The sequence below is a fragment of the Myotis daubentonii genome, chromosome 12, assembly GCF_963259705.1.
Source record: "Myotis daubentonii chromosome 12, mMyoDau2.1, whole genome shotgun sequence".
Classification (NCBI taxonomy): Eukaryota; Metazoa; Chordata; class Mammalia; order Chiroptera; family Vespertilionidae; genus Myotis; species Myotis daubentonii.
In genome coordinates this window covers 60986241-61003177 of record NC_081851.1, presented here as the reverse complement: position 1 = coordinate 61003177, position 16937 = coordinate 60986241, and the positions used below count along the sequence as shown (strand labels likewise).

Sequence of the window (16937 nt, the reverse complement as noted above, 5' to 3'; positions counted from 1 at the left end):
TGATGACATTGCCCAGCAAAGCATCTGGCTCATAGTAGGTGCTCAATAAATGAAAGTTATAGGGAAAGATAGGATGAGTATGTTCTGCTGCCAAGAAAACTAAGTTTCCCATATGCTTAGGTAACTAACTAGTTATTTTAAGAATTCCCTCTCAACTAACAACATGTACTTACATTTGCGTCACCTACTTCACTCCTACACCCCGTCCCCCTAAAAAATTACTTCCAAGAAAAGTGCTTTCTACCCTTGGACCTTTGGGAATGTGCTCTGCCCAAGCCCTTTAGATATGCTGAGAATATTTGTGGGCTCCTACTGTGTGGCCCACCCTGAGTGTGGGGTAAAGACATTACAACCCCCATTAAGTAATTTCTAAACTACCTCATTCCCTCCTAATGCTAATATTTCAGCTTGTTGAGGAGGCGATTGCATGAGACAGAATACAAAAAGCTTAGCTAAATTCTGCAGATTATATCTATTACTTCCTGTTCATCTGAAGAACTCATCAGCGTCTACTGTACTTGAATCACTCACTTTGGCATGATTTTCTATCACGAGATGATGTTCACAGCCAGCTAGTAATAGCTTGCATTTTCACACTTTCTTAGGAGTTTGCTGATGATCTAATTTTTTTCCTAGGATCTTTTCAAATAGCATGAGTTAATTGGTTCTGATATACTTTCCAAAGTCCTCCCTTTAAAAATAAGAAAGATGTTTCTTCACTTGCTCTCTCCTTATCTTCAGGAGCGTCCACCATCTTTCTTGAGATCTTAAAGACACACCAAAGTACAAAAACAAAACAAACACGCCCAGCCATAAAAGGCTCTGCAATAATAAACATAAAGGCCCTACTTTTCTTTTTTTTTTTTTCTTTTTTTTTTTTTTAAATACAAATATTTTTATTTAGTTTGCATATAACATTAAAGACATGTTCTGTGTCCAATGCCACACCTATAGTTTGGTATTCTCACATACACACATCATATAATACACATATATGCATCAAAATGTAAAAAGGCCCTACTTTTCAAAATAAGTTCAGAAAGAAACTTGACAAAAATAGAACAAAATATGGTTTAATGTAGGTAGCAGATCATGGTGATTTTTTTACTGTTTTCAACATTTCTATATACTTAGACATCCAATTTTATAAGTAGGGGTGGCCTAAAGGAATAGATTCAGGACTAGGAAGAGAAATGATGTGTGAAGTATCACATCTGCCAATGTGTTCCGATGGAGGAGACTTAATGGGAATGTAAGATTCACTGCGGCTCTTCCTATTTACCTGGCAGAGAACCCTCCTGACCAGAATTATACACCCTTCCCATCCCTGAAGTGACAGGTATTTCTGAATCTCTTAACATAGACTGAATAGTTTCCCAGATCACAGGCCCCACTAGAAGGGTGGTCAGTGTCAACTCCCTTCTGTAACTGTCTTAGTAAGTGCAGCTGGACTCCACAGCCACTAGCTCCAGGGTTGAGGGTGGGCAGGGGTTGTCAGGTAAGAGTGGACGGTCAGTCTAACTAGGCCTGGGGTCAAGGACCTCTGCATTTTCAGAATATCTCTTGCCCACCCCACTGACACATTATCATGCATCCTAAACCCTCCCTAAGGAAATAGATCCAAACTTGGTATTTAAGGTAGTCAGCTCATCTTATATATTTTCTCCCTTTGTTTGTTTGTTTAACTTAATAGTGCTTTTGTTCTACTTGGGGCCAGGCTTTGACTCATCGCTTCTAAGTTTGAGTGTTGGGGGCCTGGGAGGAAGGGAGAACTGTGTTTTTCAGAGAATAGAAAAGTTATGTGGGTTGTAGGTTGTTTGTGTCTTTTTCTTTTTCGCAGTTCCTGCTTTTGCCTAACACAAAACTGGGAGAACATGTTTCTTGCTTAAACTTTACCTAAAGAGCAGTGAAAGCAGGCCTGGGGGAACGTGAGGTGACGAGCAGTGACTGTGGTTCCGGATGGCTGGGGAGGTAGTCACCAAGGACCCAGGTTCTGCCGTCTTTCCATTCTGCTTCTCCAGTGTTGTGGCCTTTGTCTTCAGGCTGTCCTGTCATGGTCACTGGATGGTTGCCACAGCTCTAGAAACCACCTCTTCATATAGTCACATCTAGAGACAAAAAAGGACCTATTCCTTTTTTTTTTTTTTTTTTTCATATCTCTCATGTTCCATTTTTAAGAACAAGCAAAACTTTTCCCAGAAGCACCCCTCCAGACTTTTCCTACATTTTGTTGGCCAAAAGTGTGCCCTGTGCCCTGTTCAACCCAATCACCAACAAGAGAATTAGACCACCGGGATTAGACCAGTCAGGATTAGCCCTCTGGGGCCGGGGTAGGGGTCCTTCCCCTGAATCTATAACCTAGCACAGGGTAAAGCAACAGGTCAGGGTTCTCCCAGGGGAGCGGAAGGGTGCTGGTAAGGCAGTTGCTGTGGCTTGGTTGGTAGTAACCAATGGTGTCGGTTATTCCTGCTAGAGGCAATAAGAGCTGAATTAAGGCAGTGGTAGTGGCAATGCACAAAAGAAGTCTTTAAAGCCCACGCAGGCCACAATGAAGTCTGTAAATGGTTAATGTTACAGGCTAGTCACAGCCGAGCCAAGTTCACCAAAACAAACACTGAGCTCAGAGATGGACTTCAAGTTCTGTTTGTGAATCAGCATTCCTTGCCAAATTTTCATCCGCCAGGGAGGAAATGAATCCAACAGAAATATTCCACCAGAGTGGATCATTGCATTATTCCCGGTCAGAGGAGTCATCAAGTGAAGCATGCTTCCCTTCCGTGAAGGAATGTTAGTGCTGCTCGGTGACCCAGTAGCCAGTAGGCCCTAACGGTGCCTAATCAAGGTTTTTTCCTTCTCCCTGGCTTCTTGCTAACATCTCAGATGCATCAGTTCGTTGGGTGTGTGATTTTCATAGTGAATCATTTTCTTTCTGCCTTAGTGTTAAAAAACAAACAGAAACAGGACATTCCTAAGCACCTTTATTCATAATAGTAAAAAAAACTGGAACAACGCAAAAGTCCGTCAACAGGAGAAAAGGTAAACAAGTTGTAATATATTCACATAATGGAATACTTACTCAAACTTGAACTGAGCGTTGAACAGGTAGAGCCAGTTTCACTACTAAAATTATTTCACATTCTCTTCCCTCATCAGAAAGGGACACCCCTCAGTCCCAGAGGCCTGCTTGGGGCTGGCTGTACCCCTGAGCCATGAGCGGATGGCAGTAGGGAGAGCCACAGAGGCGATGACCCCTCTGGTCTACAGCTGCCCTAGGCCCCTCCCATGTTGGACCTGCCTTCTCAGGTCAGAACTGGGGCCAAACAAGTGGCTGAGATCGTGTAAGCAGAGGAGAAACCTCTGCCCCAGTCTGACCTGCCACCGATCCCTGCCCCTGCCAGCATGTGCCTGCCAGGAGGACACAGGAGATGTTCCTCAGAAACAGACCTTCTTAGAAGAGTGATTCAAACAGTTTCTGCCATGTTTAGACATAGAGTCTCAAGGTCTCAACAATCTTGCATGCTGGGGCCAGGCTTTTCCATTTGATTCTGTGGGCCTGAGGCTTTCTGACCACAGAACCTGTTTTCCATTAACCACAGCGCTCTGCCTCTCTCTGCTCATTCTCAAACCCGGCAGAACCGTCAGTGTCGCTTAATTCAGGGTTTCTCAGTCTTGGCACTATGGACATTTCGGCCAGGTAATTCCTGTTGCAGGGGTGGGGGGGCAGTCCTGTGCATTGTAGAGCGTTTAGCAGAATCCCTGGTCTCTTCCCACCAGATGCCATTAGCATGACCACCCCCGGTCTTGACCATCAAAAATGTCTCCGGGCATTGTCAAATTCTTCCCCGGTGGGGCAAAATCGGCCCCTGTTGAGGACCACTGTTTTAGCTTATTTTTGAGGTTTCCCTTTTCGTATCTTCTGCTGTGGAGCTTTAAAATAAACTCCTATTAATAATCAAAATAATCCCTTATATTAGAAATGTACATGTGCATCTTCCAATTTGCAAGCAACGCAACACATCTTTACTAAACTGTCCTTCAGAAGAGCCCTGGAAAGGTGGGGGCACCGTTAGCCCAGTTTTACACAAAAGGAAATGAGATTCCAGGAGGTTATGTGACTCCCTGGGGGCCACTCAGTGGGAGCTGGAACTAGACCACGGGCCTCTGCCCACTGACCAGCCTTTGACTCCCTCAGGAGAGCAGGCGCCTCTTTATGGAGATGGACAAACGCTCTAAAGCAGGGACCCCAGTTCTGACTCCCGGGCTTCTGTCATGTGGCAGGGAATTGGGCCAGAGAAAGGGTGACGTGCCCCACCTCTGGCGAGCCTGGAGGCGAGGCCTTGGCCGTCCAGCCCTGTGTGCTACGGGTCACCGACCCTTGCTCTTGTTTTTCCCAGCGTGTGAGGAAGGTGGAAAAAACCCCTCTGCTAATAAAAGTCGAAACCCAAAAAGCTTTCAGACTACTGGTGTCGCCCTGACTTTGCACCTTTATACTTCCATTTAGTAAAGAACATGCATGCTGGGGTCACGCTTGAAAGCTTCTCCCAAATGTGTCAGCTGCTATTTTGAGGCCCTGTCTACCCACACTTCAAGGAACGTATCAGCCGTCTCAGAGGTCACGTGGGATGTCTAACGTTTTTGTCAATGCCTGAAAACATTTCTGCAAGAGAAGTTATAAAGCAAATATATGAAATAGGACTAAGCTTTAAATCCTCCTCCCTACCCCTTCCTTCCCAGGGTTCCCCGAATATATACGACCATGAAGTCACTATAGAAGCCGATGCCTTTTTGCCTGTGGACGAAACCCTGATTCCTACAGGTTGGTGAACTTTAACTTTTTATAGGAACATAGAGCTGGGGCGCAATTCGAGAAACATCGAAACGTCTTTTACCTAAATTTATTTTCCCTGTTGGCCTACCAAAATGCCTATGATTAGTCATTTATTTTGGTTAAGGTTGGGTGGCCATATTATTAAACAGAGAAATCAGGACCCTTTTGAGAGGGAAAGGGGATGCTATTACTGATTAAGCCAGGGCAACAGGCACACACGGGGACAGTCCCAAACACACGGGGTCCTCTGGTCATCCTAGCCCAGTGGTCGGCAAACTGCAGCTCGCGAGCCACATGCGGTTCATTGGCCCCTTGAGTGTGGCTCTTCCACAAAATACCACGTGCGGGCGCGCACATACAGTGTGATTGAAACTTCCTGGCCCATGCGCAGAAGTCAGTATTTTGTGGAAGAGCCGCACTCAAGGGGCCAAAGAGCCGCATGTGGCTCGCAAGCCACAGTTTGCTGATCACTGTCTAGCCGAGCCTTAGGTTCCAGCAGTTCTTTACTAAAATGTGAATCTGAAAAAATAAATAAATAAAATGTAAATCTGTTGCTTGTTAGCACCTTAGCAGAGATAAATTTACCTGAACATTACCTCACAAATGCAGGGCACTGATAGAACACGTGGTCTTTGATAGAAGAGGGAAAAGTAGAATGAGTTGTAGCCTGAGCAGGACAAATGCAGATAAGTCACCTCTGGGACACAGCTGGGGGGTGGGGGGGAAGGGGGAGTGCCGAGTATCAAAAGGGGAAGCGAGGTGCTGCCAAAATCAAACTTCATGGATGTGTGTGTACACAAGGTTTACATCACCAGCAATGAGACATTTAGACACTACATTCCGCCTCGTACGCTGCACTGAAAAAGCACATCATTTGTGTGGTATTCTTTTTAAAAAATATATATTTTATTGAATTTTTACAGAGAGGAAGGGAGAGGAATAGAGAGTTAGAAATATCAATGAGAGAGAAACATCCATCAGCTGCCTCCTGCACACCCCCCACTGGGGATGTGCTTGCAACCAAGGTACATGCCCTTGACTGGAATCGAACCCGGGACCCTTGAGTCCGCAGGCCGACGCTCTATCCACTGAGCCAAACCGGTTAGGGCTGTGTAGTACTCTGTCCAAAATGCATAACCTCAATCCAGCCAGGGGAAGACATCCCATGAACCCCACTACACAATAATTGAGCAGTACTGTGCAGTAGGATCAAGATCATGAAAGTCAAAGGAAGATTGAAGAACGGTCACAGAGGAGATACCAAGGAGATGTGACAACAAAATGCAACGTGGGGTTCCAGGTTGGATCCTGAGGCTGAAAGGGGGCCTCCGGGAACTCGGATGAAGTTCTAGTGAGGTCTATCGTTTAGTTAACTGCACTGTTCCCAGGTTAAACTTCGTAGTTGTGATCTTGTACCACAGTCAGGTAAGACACTAACATTAGAGAAAGGTGGGTGAAGGATACACAAAGATATACTATTTTCACAACTAAAATTATTTAAAAAAAAAAAAAAGTCCAGGGCATTAAGCAAGACATTACTTTAAGTTTACTGGGCACCGGCCTTACTTTAGGTGAGACCTTTTGTTCTACTCTGGCCTCTTTAAAACAATGGGGTTGTGTTTACGGTGCCAGATCAAAATGCATAGGAGGGAAAAGGTAAGAATGTGAGCCTGCATACTAAACAGCAACTTCAGTTAACAGCAGGAACTAGAAACACCCATAAATACAGTGACTATGAAGCTAATTAGAATAAGAATGAGAAATCAGGATAAATGGATTCAAATTTTTGGCATCCCAGTGTTGAATGTTTTCCTGGCTCCAGGGTTGGTTTTAAAGGCTTTTTTATATTTGTCTTGGTGGCGTGTGTCATCTTTTGATATTGACATAGCTCAATAGACGAGCCTGAGTAAGCTGGCCCGTCTTGTCCTCCATGCAGAATTGATGCATTTGAACTATCCGTGGTGAACTATACGTTGTGAACTGCAAGTGGTGGCGGCTGTTCTGTGATAAGAAAATGAACTAAGCAGCTTATAAGTAGAGGTGATGAACTAGGTGCATCTTTATGCTGTCCTGTTGAGTTTTGATTAGACAAAATCACACAAAAACATGTAATTCATGCTGTGTAAAGATTATTTGTCATGACTGTAAGAGATCACTGTGGCAAAGCACAGCAGAGCTTCACATGCTGTCTAACAGACGGCATCCAATCGTGTTCATCTTAGTTTTATTTAATTTAATTTATTGATTTGAGAGAGAGAAACATTGATTGGTTGTTCCACTTATTTATGCATTCATTGGTTGCTTCTTGTATGTGCCCTGACCATGGACCAAACCCCAAACCTTGACATATCAGAACGATGCTCTAACCTACTGAACCACCCGGGGCTTCACCTCAGTTTTGCACTGTAAGTAGTTTTAGGATCAAATTCTAGATCCCACCAGCACTGCACGCCTGTGAAGTGGAGTAGGATGTAAGAACTCCGGACTCCGGGAGACAAGAGCCCTGGTTCTGGTCTGGGCTTTGCTGTTTACTAGCGAGGAGACTTTCTGTGGTTGGATTCTGTTTTAACAGTTAAACTCTCTACACTCTCATTTTCTTTTCTGCAAATAGGAGGGATGTTGAACTCAATCCAATTTTATGGGCCAGTAAATTTTATTTAAACAACAATTTGGGAGACTCATCTGGGGGTGCCCAACTTTTCATTTTGCCCAAGTTAGAAAACTATCATATATATAGGAATATTAAAAACTAATTGGAAAAAAAAAACTAATTGGGATGTATGTATGTTATATTTCAATACATTTAAAAAAAACTAATTGTGATACTAATGAGGAGCAGAGAAAGACTACATTTATTTCTTAAATTCCAAACTGCCATTTATAATCACTGTCTTTTCATTAAAAAAAAAAAGACTATTTTAATATGACAAAATTGGGGAAATTTTAATCTCAGGTTAAAGAACAATCCTTTAAATTGAATTCACCTTGGTTTTTAAAGAAATGTGATAGATTATCCAAATATATCTCAATTTTCTGTGGACCAGTGAAAATTTTAGCATAAACTCATGATTGAAAATGAGTAATTTGTAAGATCACTTGTAGCTCTTACATTCTGTGATTCTATGAGGGTCCTCGTAGAACATTTTACTGCTATTTCCTCCACCCTTCAGACCCATTAGAACTCTCTCAGGAAAGTCACTGAGTGGCAGAGGTTGGCGTTTAACGTCGCTCTACCTGCATATGAACAAGTTTCACTCCATCAGTCAGTTACTTGGCTCACCATCCCCATCCTCCACTTTCTACCCCAAATCATTGTTTGTGTGTGTGTGTTTGTTTTTGAAATCTGTCTTCCTAAGGTCATAAAAATCCTCCTTATTTTTAGTTGGAGCTCCTAGAGAGAAAAGTCTCTCATCATCGTCATGGTACCAAAAAGAAACCCAGGACTCCTTAGCTGCACCCAGTGAGTGTCACAGGAGCAGAGAGCGCTGAGCACGTCTGAAAGAGCGCCTCCTGCAGGCGCAGTGTCAGGTTTGAAGGACACTCGGGGCCACATTCTAAGCCTGAGGCAGGCTTTTGTCAGATCATTCCCCGAATTCTGTGTGGGCTTGTCCCACATGTGTAATCTGACCAGTTTGCAGTTTCTTGGGTTCATTGGGTCAGCCTCCGATGGACTTTCAGCCAAGTCTCCTAGGCTGGCTTCTAAGCGTGTGATACAAAGATGTTCAATAGTCCCAGGCCCCTGCCTCCTGCGGCTATTAATTTATACTCCTGTGGCATGTTTTTCAACTCCTTTCTCTTTGCCCTTCATAAACGCTGTCACCTGAGTAGATCTTGAGGGAAATGCTGATGCAGATCTAAACTCTGGGGGTGTTTTTCTCCTTGGGTACAGACACTTGGTAAATGATGTTTCAGGTGATGGGAAAACCCACTGTGGGGAGAGAAGAGCACCCCTTATTTTACAGTAGCTGACCTGTGGCCCAGGCACTCAGTTAAAAGGGACCTTCCCTAGTGTGTGTGTGGGAGAGGGGTGACGTCCAGGCCTCTGTTTTGTTTGTCATCCGTTTTTGTTTTTGTTTTGTTGTTTTAATCCTCACCCGAGGATATTTTTCCATTGATTTTTAGAGAGAGGGAAAGACAGAGAGAAATATCCATGCGAGAGAAGCACATCAATTGGTTGCCTCCTGCACGAGCTTCGACCAGGGCCCTGGCCGGGGAGGAGCCTGCAACCAAGGTATGTGCCCTTGACCGGAATCGAACCCGGGACCCTTCAGTCCGAAGGCTGATGCTCTATCCACTGAGCCAAACCAGCCAGAGTTCATCCGCTTATCGACCGGATGTTATCACAGAGAAAGGAAAGGCATACAGAGAAAGAAGCCAAAGCAAGCACATAGGATGAAATCCCCTCATCTTAAATGTATAGCCCCATCGGGACCATCACCCCAGGCAGAGCCCACAGACCTCCGGCGGCCTTGGGCACCTGCTCTGCTCCTGCCTTTTTCCTGTAGGCAGTTTTGGAGGGAATATAAAATATGGGAGACAACAGCCTGTATTATATGGCTTCCTCTGTTGTCCCCTTTCTCTGCTCTGCTCATTATTAAGAGGCTGCCCCTTCCTCAAGCCCATGGAAATGCCTACGTCAGTGTGGGGGTACTTTAAAGTAATTTGAAGTCACCCCTATTTTCCCCATCAGAAATTTCTGCCACTCTTCAGCCCTGGAGGCTTCCTAATTAGGCGAACAACATCCCCTGTGTTTTGTTAGGCTGCAAGACTCAGCATCTTTGTTTTTCTTCCGGGGGGCGGAGGGGGGGAGAAATTGTTGGAGTAGCAGCATAGAATCCATCAGCTGGCTTCCGAAGCTACTGCTCTGGATGGAATTTTAGGCACCTGGAGTCGGCAGTGGTGTTTTGAGCACAAGGTCCTTGCTCTCAGGTGCCTCTCGGCTGTGCTGCGGGTGCGGACGGAAGGCCTCTCTCTGCGAGGCTGAGGGCTCATTTCACCGCAAACCAGAAGCAAGGTTTGCAGCTGAGCTGTCAGGCTGGGTTTGCATGTCGGCAGTTAGTTTAGCTTTGCTTCTTACAAGCAATTGTTTTCCTTACTTAAAAGCCAATTGCAGGCCAGAAAGCATTTGCTACTGCTTAGGATGGGCACGCACTCTGTTATTGGACATCTTCAGTGCGTGCGTGTGTGTGTGTGTGTGTGTGCGTGTGTGTGCGTGTGTGTGTGTGTGTGTGTGTGTGTGTGTGTGTGGTTATTGTCAGGGCTGTCCCTGTAGTTTCCCGGAGCTGGAACTCCTGGAAGCCATGTACCAGGAAGGACAGGTATGTAAAGGTGTCCAGAGAGAGAGAGCACGCTCCAGGCCCAGATCCCTGGGCTGCCATGCCAGCAGTTTAGCTTTGGGACCAGAGCCCAGTGCCCTGCCTGTGGCAACAAGGGGAAACTGGTTCCCGGTGCCCTGTTCATACTAAGCTGGCTAACTGTGAGCAGGTGAGAAAATGCAAACCCTGTTTCTCCAGGGACAGATTCATCCCCGGGCGGCAAATATCACATTTCACCCTTTCGCCTTACACAACGGTGAGACTTAGAGGTGATCTGGGCAGCCTGCCCAGCAAGGCATTTCTGATGTAGACAGCACAGTGTGGAGCTAAGCGTGTGTCCTCACGGCAGTTACAGCACATGGCTTTTCTTTCTCTTTTAATTTTGCTGCTTTTTATTTGCAGACAAGGAATCGAGGAAGAAAAAAATGAATGCTTTGACTAGGTCCTTTGCCTCTTAAAATAACATTAGCAAAAGCCCATCTTATTCTTTTTCTTGAGAAAAGATACCTTTTATTTTTATAAAAATTAACCGAACCCACTCTTTCCCCCAGCCCATCTGTGTTCACTTGCTATTCTTGCTGCTCTGTTTTTGAAAGCTCGTTTTAAAATTACATGAAAGCAACCCCATTATGACAAAATTAGAATTCTGGTAGGAAAGGCTTACCGTAGGCTGTGGGGAGACACCCAGCAAGCTCTGTGTATTTTATCTCAGCCTCTCTGGGTTCAGCGTACAATTCAGTCAGTTTTATAATTACTTCCCTAGGGCAGGTATGAGTGTCTGCTCTGGAGAAATAACAAATTCCAAAAGTAGACTCCTGGCTCAAAGATGGCACAGATGAAGTTTGTTTTGATCTGTGTCATGTTTTCATCTTTCTGGAGCTTCTAACAGAAAATTTCTTTAGACGTCATATAATTCTAAAATATTGGACATATTTCTTCCAACCTTCCATCAATATGCTACCTCTTTCCTTTTCAATCCCACCTCTTCCCCACCCACCCGATATTGTTAGTCGTCGGGTCCTGCTGATTTTTAACTCCTAAGTATTTTTCAAATCTGCTTCCTCAATATGTATTATTGATTCTATGGCTCCATCTTCACAATCATTGTCCTGGTTTAGGCTCTTCTTGTCCAGGTCAGTTCCTGGCTTATATTATGAGCTTCATAAATTGGGATCAGTGAATGTACAGATGAATCTGGACCATAGCTCTATAATTGGGCGGGGGAGAGGGGTTCTCTTTCAAGCTATTTTCCATCCAGTTACTAAAGTTATCTATCTAAAATGCAGATCTCGCTTTGATACTCTTCAGCTTAAAAAAACAACAACACCTTAGATGGCTCCCAAGTCAAATACCAGCTGCCTCCAGACCCATCTCCCACCCTGCCTCACTCACACCCCACCCTGATTTAGAACTGCCCTCCCACCTATAGGGACCACCCAGTACCCCCTTCTTTGATGCATAAACCCCCTACTCTTTCTTTTAAAAAAAAAATCCCGAGAATATAAAAGTATTGATTTTAGACAGGGGGAGAGAGAGAGAGAAATGTAAGAGAGAAACATCCATTAGTCGCCTACTGTACCCTCCCCAACCCGGGATCGAACCTGCAACCTTTTGGTGTACAGGACAATGCTCCAACTAACCGAGCTACCCAGCCAGGGCTAAACCCCTACGCTTTCTTCAAAGCTCATATTTTCTCCTTAGAAATCTTTCCCCCACTTCCTGGGCACAGTAGATTCTTTGTTGCTTGGGGTTTTGCAGTGACATAGATGTTTAGAGCTCATCTTGTGCCAGAGCTCCCCTGTCTTCCCCTCCACAAGTCTGCCTCAGAATGTCTATCAGGCTTTCCTTACGGAGCCAACGTTGGGAGCCGTTGGGAGCCTCAGGCTTGGTCTCTTTGGCTGGAAGCTAGAAAACCAATCTTCACTAAACACAAAATGAAACCAAGCAATAGCCAGACCGTCTAGTCTGCTCCTTCCTTTCCCCCACAGTCAGTCTGTCTCTACTCTTCTCCTTTACATTTGTTTTCAACGTAATACGTCAAAGCAATACTGTGGGATAACAGATTCGTTAAACCTGGGTGCCTGCAAGTCTCGGTTCTGCTACCCACCACCGACGCCTGTGGTCAGCCCTCATAACCTCACCTGTAAAGTCTCATTAGATGGCGGTTACACGAGTTGAACTCTGAGGTCCCATCAATTTCTGACACTGATTCAAAGACCACATGGAACCTCTAACCCAGATCTTCTCAACCAGGGTTCATATCTGTACGTCTGGGAAGATGATCAAAGAACTTCAAGGGAGAACTGACCGGTTTGGCTCAGGGGAGAGAGCATTGGCCTGCGGACTGAAGGGTCCTGGGTTCGATCCCGGTCAAGGGCATGTATCTTGGTTGCAGGCACATCCCCAGTGGGGGGTGTGTGCGGGGGTGTGTGCAGGAGGCAGCTGATCGATGTTTCTCTCTCATTGATGCTTCTAACTCTCTATCCTTTCCCTTCCTCTCTGTAAAAAATTCAATAAAATATATGTTTAAAAAAAAAAAAAAAAGAACTTCAAGGGATTCACAAGTCCCTGAAATTCTGTGTAATTCAGGCCTGGCCATCAATCCGTGTGAGTTGGTCATATCCCCTAAGTCTACAAAGGGGTTTTCGGGCCTTTTACCTCCCTCAAGGTAATGATAGTTCATGGTTGTCCTGCTGTGTTATTATACATGAGTGTCATCGTTTTTGAGAATAGCAATAGTTTGCTTTCCTTTTTGTAATCTTCAGGGTGGTTTTTATTTTTTACTTTTAATATATTTTTTATTGGTTTCAGGGAGGAAGGAGAGGGAGGGGGTTATAGAAACATCAATGATGAGAGAATCATTGATCAGCTGCCTCCTGCACACTCCCTACTGGGGTTCGAGCCCATAGCCTGGGCATGTGCCCTGACTGTGAATCCAATCTGTGACCTCCTGGCTCACACCTGCCAGGCCAGGGTGGTTTTTAAATTTGTTTTGTTGTTGTTAATCACCATTAGATGTTCTAAAGCAGTGGTTCTCAACCTTCTGGCCCTTTACATACAGTTCCTCATGTTGTGACCCCAACCATAAAGTTATTTTCATTGCTACTTCATAACTGTAATGTTGCTACTGTTATGAATCATAATGTAAATATCTGATATGCAGGGTGGTCTTAGGCGACCCCTGTGAAAGGGTCGTTCGACCGCCAAAGGGGTCGCGACCCACAGGTTGAGAACCGCTGTTCTAAAGAAAGCTGGAAGGCTAGCTAGAGGGGGAAGATGGTGCACCAAGAAGAAAAGTAACTTCCCCCAAGTTCCACCCAGAGGAGCAACAGCAGCCAGCGTTCTTGGTTTGGAGGGCCAGCTTTCTGTTTCCGCTTGATCAGATGAATGAAATTGCTTTCCAGTATCCACCAGCCCCCAGGTGCCATCAGGATCTCAGGCCTGGCCATCAAGCTGTAGAGCAGGGGTGGGGAACCTTTTTTTTCTGCCAAGGGGCATTTGAATATTTATATTTATATCATTCATGGGCCATACAAAATTATCAACTTAAAGATTAGCCTGCTGTATTTGGTCAAACATTTCATTATCTTACCCTTACTGCCTTGGCGGGGCCAGAACAAATGATTTCTCGAGCCTTATATGGCCCACGGGCCGATGTTCCCCACCCCTGCTTCAGAGCGTAGGAGCAGGCAGCCGTGCTGGCACCTCAGTGTAGGTGGAAAGCCAGGGCGTGGTGTTCTGGTTTTCACTCTTAGCTCTGCCCTTCTGCAGATGAGCCCCCGCAGCTCCAGGCCCACTCCCCAGGTTTCTTCTTTTCCCATTCTCCATCACCAGCTCCTGTCACGTGCCTCCTGTGTGCCCGGCACTATGCTAGCCCCACGGGAGCAATATTGAGCGAAACGGGTATGGGGAACACACAGCCATGCACGTGGCACAGGTCTTGTCCTCAAAGGAATGAGGCTGGGGTCCAGAAAAGGCTTGGCGAACACTGAAAAGGGCGACTCCTGATGCTGGATCTTATGGCATGTTATTCACCCTGGAGCTGTTTCTGCTCCGGCAGGTCCCTCCTCAACAGTGTTTAGGGAGGTTCAATAAGAAACTCTAAGGGATAGCCAGTTAGTCTGGAGGTCAAATCACCCCTGGTATTACCGACAACAATCAAGGCTTAACTACAAGACTGCGCACAAAGACCACTAGGGGGTGCACCAAGAAAAGATAAAAAAATGCGGAGACAAAGAAACAGGACGCAAATGTCAGAAATGGAAGATATAGAGCTCAAAACCACACTTTTAAGGTCTCTCAAGAACTGTCTAGAAGCTGCCGATAAACTTAGTAAGGCCCTCGAAAAGACTGGTGAGACCGTCGATAAATGTAGTGAGATCCTCAAGAAATCTAATGAGACCCTCAATGTTGTGATAAAGAACCAACTAGAAATTAAGCATACACTGACTGAAATAAAGAATATTATACAGACACCCAACAGCAGACCAGAGGAGCGCAAGAATCAAGTCAAAGATTCAAAACGCGAAGAAGCAAAAAACACCCAACTGGAAAAGCAAAATGAAAAAAGAATCCGAAAATACGAAGATAGTGTAAGGAGCCTCTGGGACAGCTTCAAGCGTACCAACATCAGAATTATAGGGGTGCCAGAAGATGAGAGAGAGCAAGATATTGAAAACCTATTTGAAGAAATAATGACAGAAAACTTCCCCCACCTGGTGAAAGAAATAGACTTACAGGTCCAGGAAGCGCAGAGAACCCCAAACAAAAGGAATCCAAAGAGGACCACACCAAGACACATCATAATTAAAATGCCAAGAGCAAAAGACAAAGAGAGAATCCTAAAAGCAGCAAGAGAAAGAAACCCAGTTACCTACAAGGGAATACCCATACGACTGTCAGCTGATTTCTCAACAGAAACTTTGCAGGCCAGAAGGGAGTGGCAAGAAATATTCAAAGTGATGAATACCAAGAACCTACAACCAAGATTACTTTATCCAGCAAAGCTATCATTCAGAACAGAAGGTCAGATAAAGAGCTTCACAGATAAGGAAAAGCTAAAGGAGTTCATCACCACCAAACCAGTATTATATGAAATGCTGAAAGGTATCCTTTAAGAAGAGGAAGAAGAAGAAAAAGGTAAAGATACAAATTATGATCAACAAATATGCATCTATCAACAAGTGAATCTAAGAATCAAGTGAATAAATAATCTGGTGATTTTAATAGAATCAGGTGCATAGAAAGGGAACGGACTGACTATTCTTGGGGGGGAAAGGGGTGTGGGAGATGCGGAAAGAGACTGGACAAAAATCGTGCACCTATGGAAGAGGACAGTGGGTGGGGAGTGAGGGTGGAGGGTGGGGCGGGAACTTGGAGGAGGGGAGTTATGGGGGGAAAAAAGAGGAACAAATGTAATAATCGGAACAATAAAGATTTAATTTTTAAAAAAAGTTTAGGACCAAAAAAAAAAAAAAAAAAAAAAAACTCTAAGGACCTCTTCTGGAAGCAGTGATACTCTCCAAGGTAGTGTATTACTGAACCACTCTATAAAAATCCCAAGAAGAGTTTTATGAGGGCCCAGAATAACTCCCAAAGCTCCTGTGCTCCCTGCTAGACACACATCACCGCTGAGAGATTGGTAGACATGACCCGGCACGGTGGAAATTTGGCAGGAAGCTCAGAAATTAGCACTTGGCCAGGCATTGTGTAATTCCTATGAAAATTTCAGGCTAACATCAAGTAAATTTGTCAGGAGAGTTATTTGCTAGAGCTCTGACGACCGCCCTTGGAGAGCTGAGGGTTTAACACTCCCTCTGCCCCACCCCGGGTGTGGACAGGGGCTGGCTCTCGTTCAGACCTGGCGCACAGCCATCTGTAGAGGTCACCGCATTGTGAAGGGGCCGGGAGTCAACCGTGGGCTTTGCACCCTGGGCGGGAAGGCTGACTCAAGCGAGCTCCCAGGGCAGAGTTGCATACAGCTCAGCTAACAGTATAGACCCGTGGTCGGCAAACTGCGGCTCGCGAGCCAAATGCGGCTCTTTGGCCCCTTGAGTGTGGCTCTTCCTAAGCCTTAGGAGTACCCTAATTAAGTTAATAACAATGTACCTACCTATATAGTTTAAGTTTAAAAAATTTGGCTCTCAGCCGAAGCCCGTTTGGCTCAGTGGATAGAGCGTCAGCCTGCGGACTGGAGGGTCCCGGGTTCGATTCCGGTCAAGGGCATGTACCTGGGTTGCGGGCACTTCCCCAGTGGGGGATGTGCAGGAAGCAGCTGATAGATGTTTCTCTCTCATCGATGTTTCTAACTCTCTGTCTCTCTCCCTTCCTCTCTGTAGAAAATCAATAAAATATATTTTTTAAAAAATTGGCTCTCAAAAGAAATTTCAATCGTTGTACTGTTGATATTTGGCTCTGTTGACTAATGAGTTTGCCGACCACTGGTAGAGCACTTACTGATTGCTTCCTGCTGCCCCAGGCACGGGTCCTAGAAAAAAAGACTGACCGCTGTCTCTACACTAGAGAAGCTTCTCATGTGCCCAGACCACAATGGAAAACCATCCAGTGTGGTCAGCACAGTGACGAAGATAATGCCCAGAGGACTAAGGAAGCACAGAGACCAGGGCGGAGGAGGCTTGCTCGAGAGCACCCTGAGCAGTGAGAAGCTTCTTCGTATCTGGAAAGATCTAGCAGCAAGGAGAGTGAGAGTGCTAGAGCACAGAATGTGGGGGTGGGGATGCGTTGTCAATCCAAAAAGCTAGAGAAGCAGCGGGCGGGGTGGGGGGGGGGGGTTA

General features: G+C 45.3%; 1 protein-coding gene across 1 annotated transcript in view; it reads left to right on the top strand.

The window, feature by feature from the left end:
- Positions 1 to 16937, top strand: part of GALM (galactose mutarotase) — a 46100-nt gene that overhangs the window by 11345 nt on the left and 17818 nt on the right. Inside the window, exon 4 of the mRNA XM_059660069.1 lies at positions 4735 to 4816. Coding sequence (XP_059516052.1) covers positions 4735 to 4816 — 82 coding nt within the window. The remainder of the gene's footprint in view (positions 1 to 4734; positions 4817 to 16937) is intronic.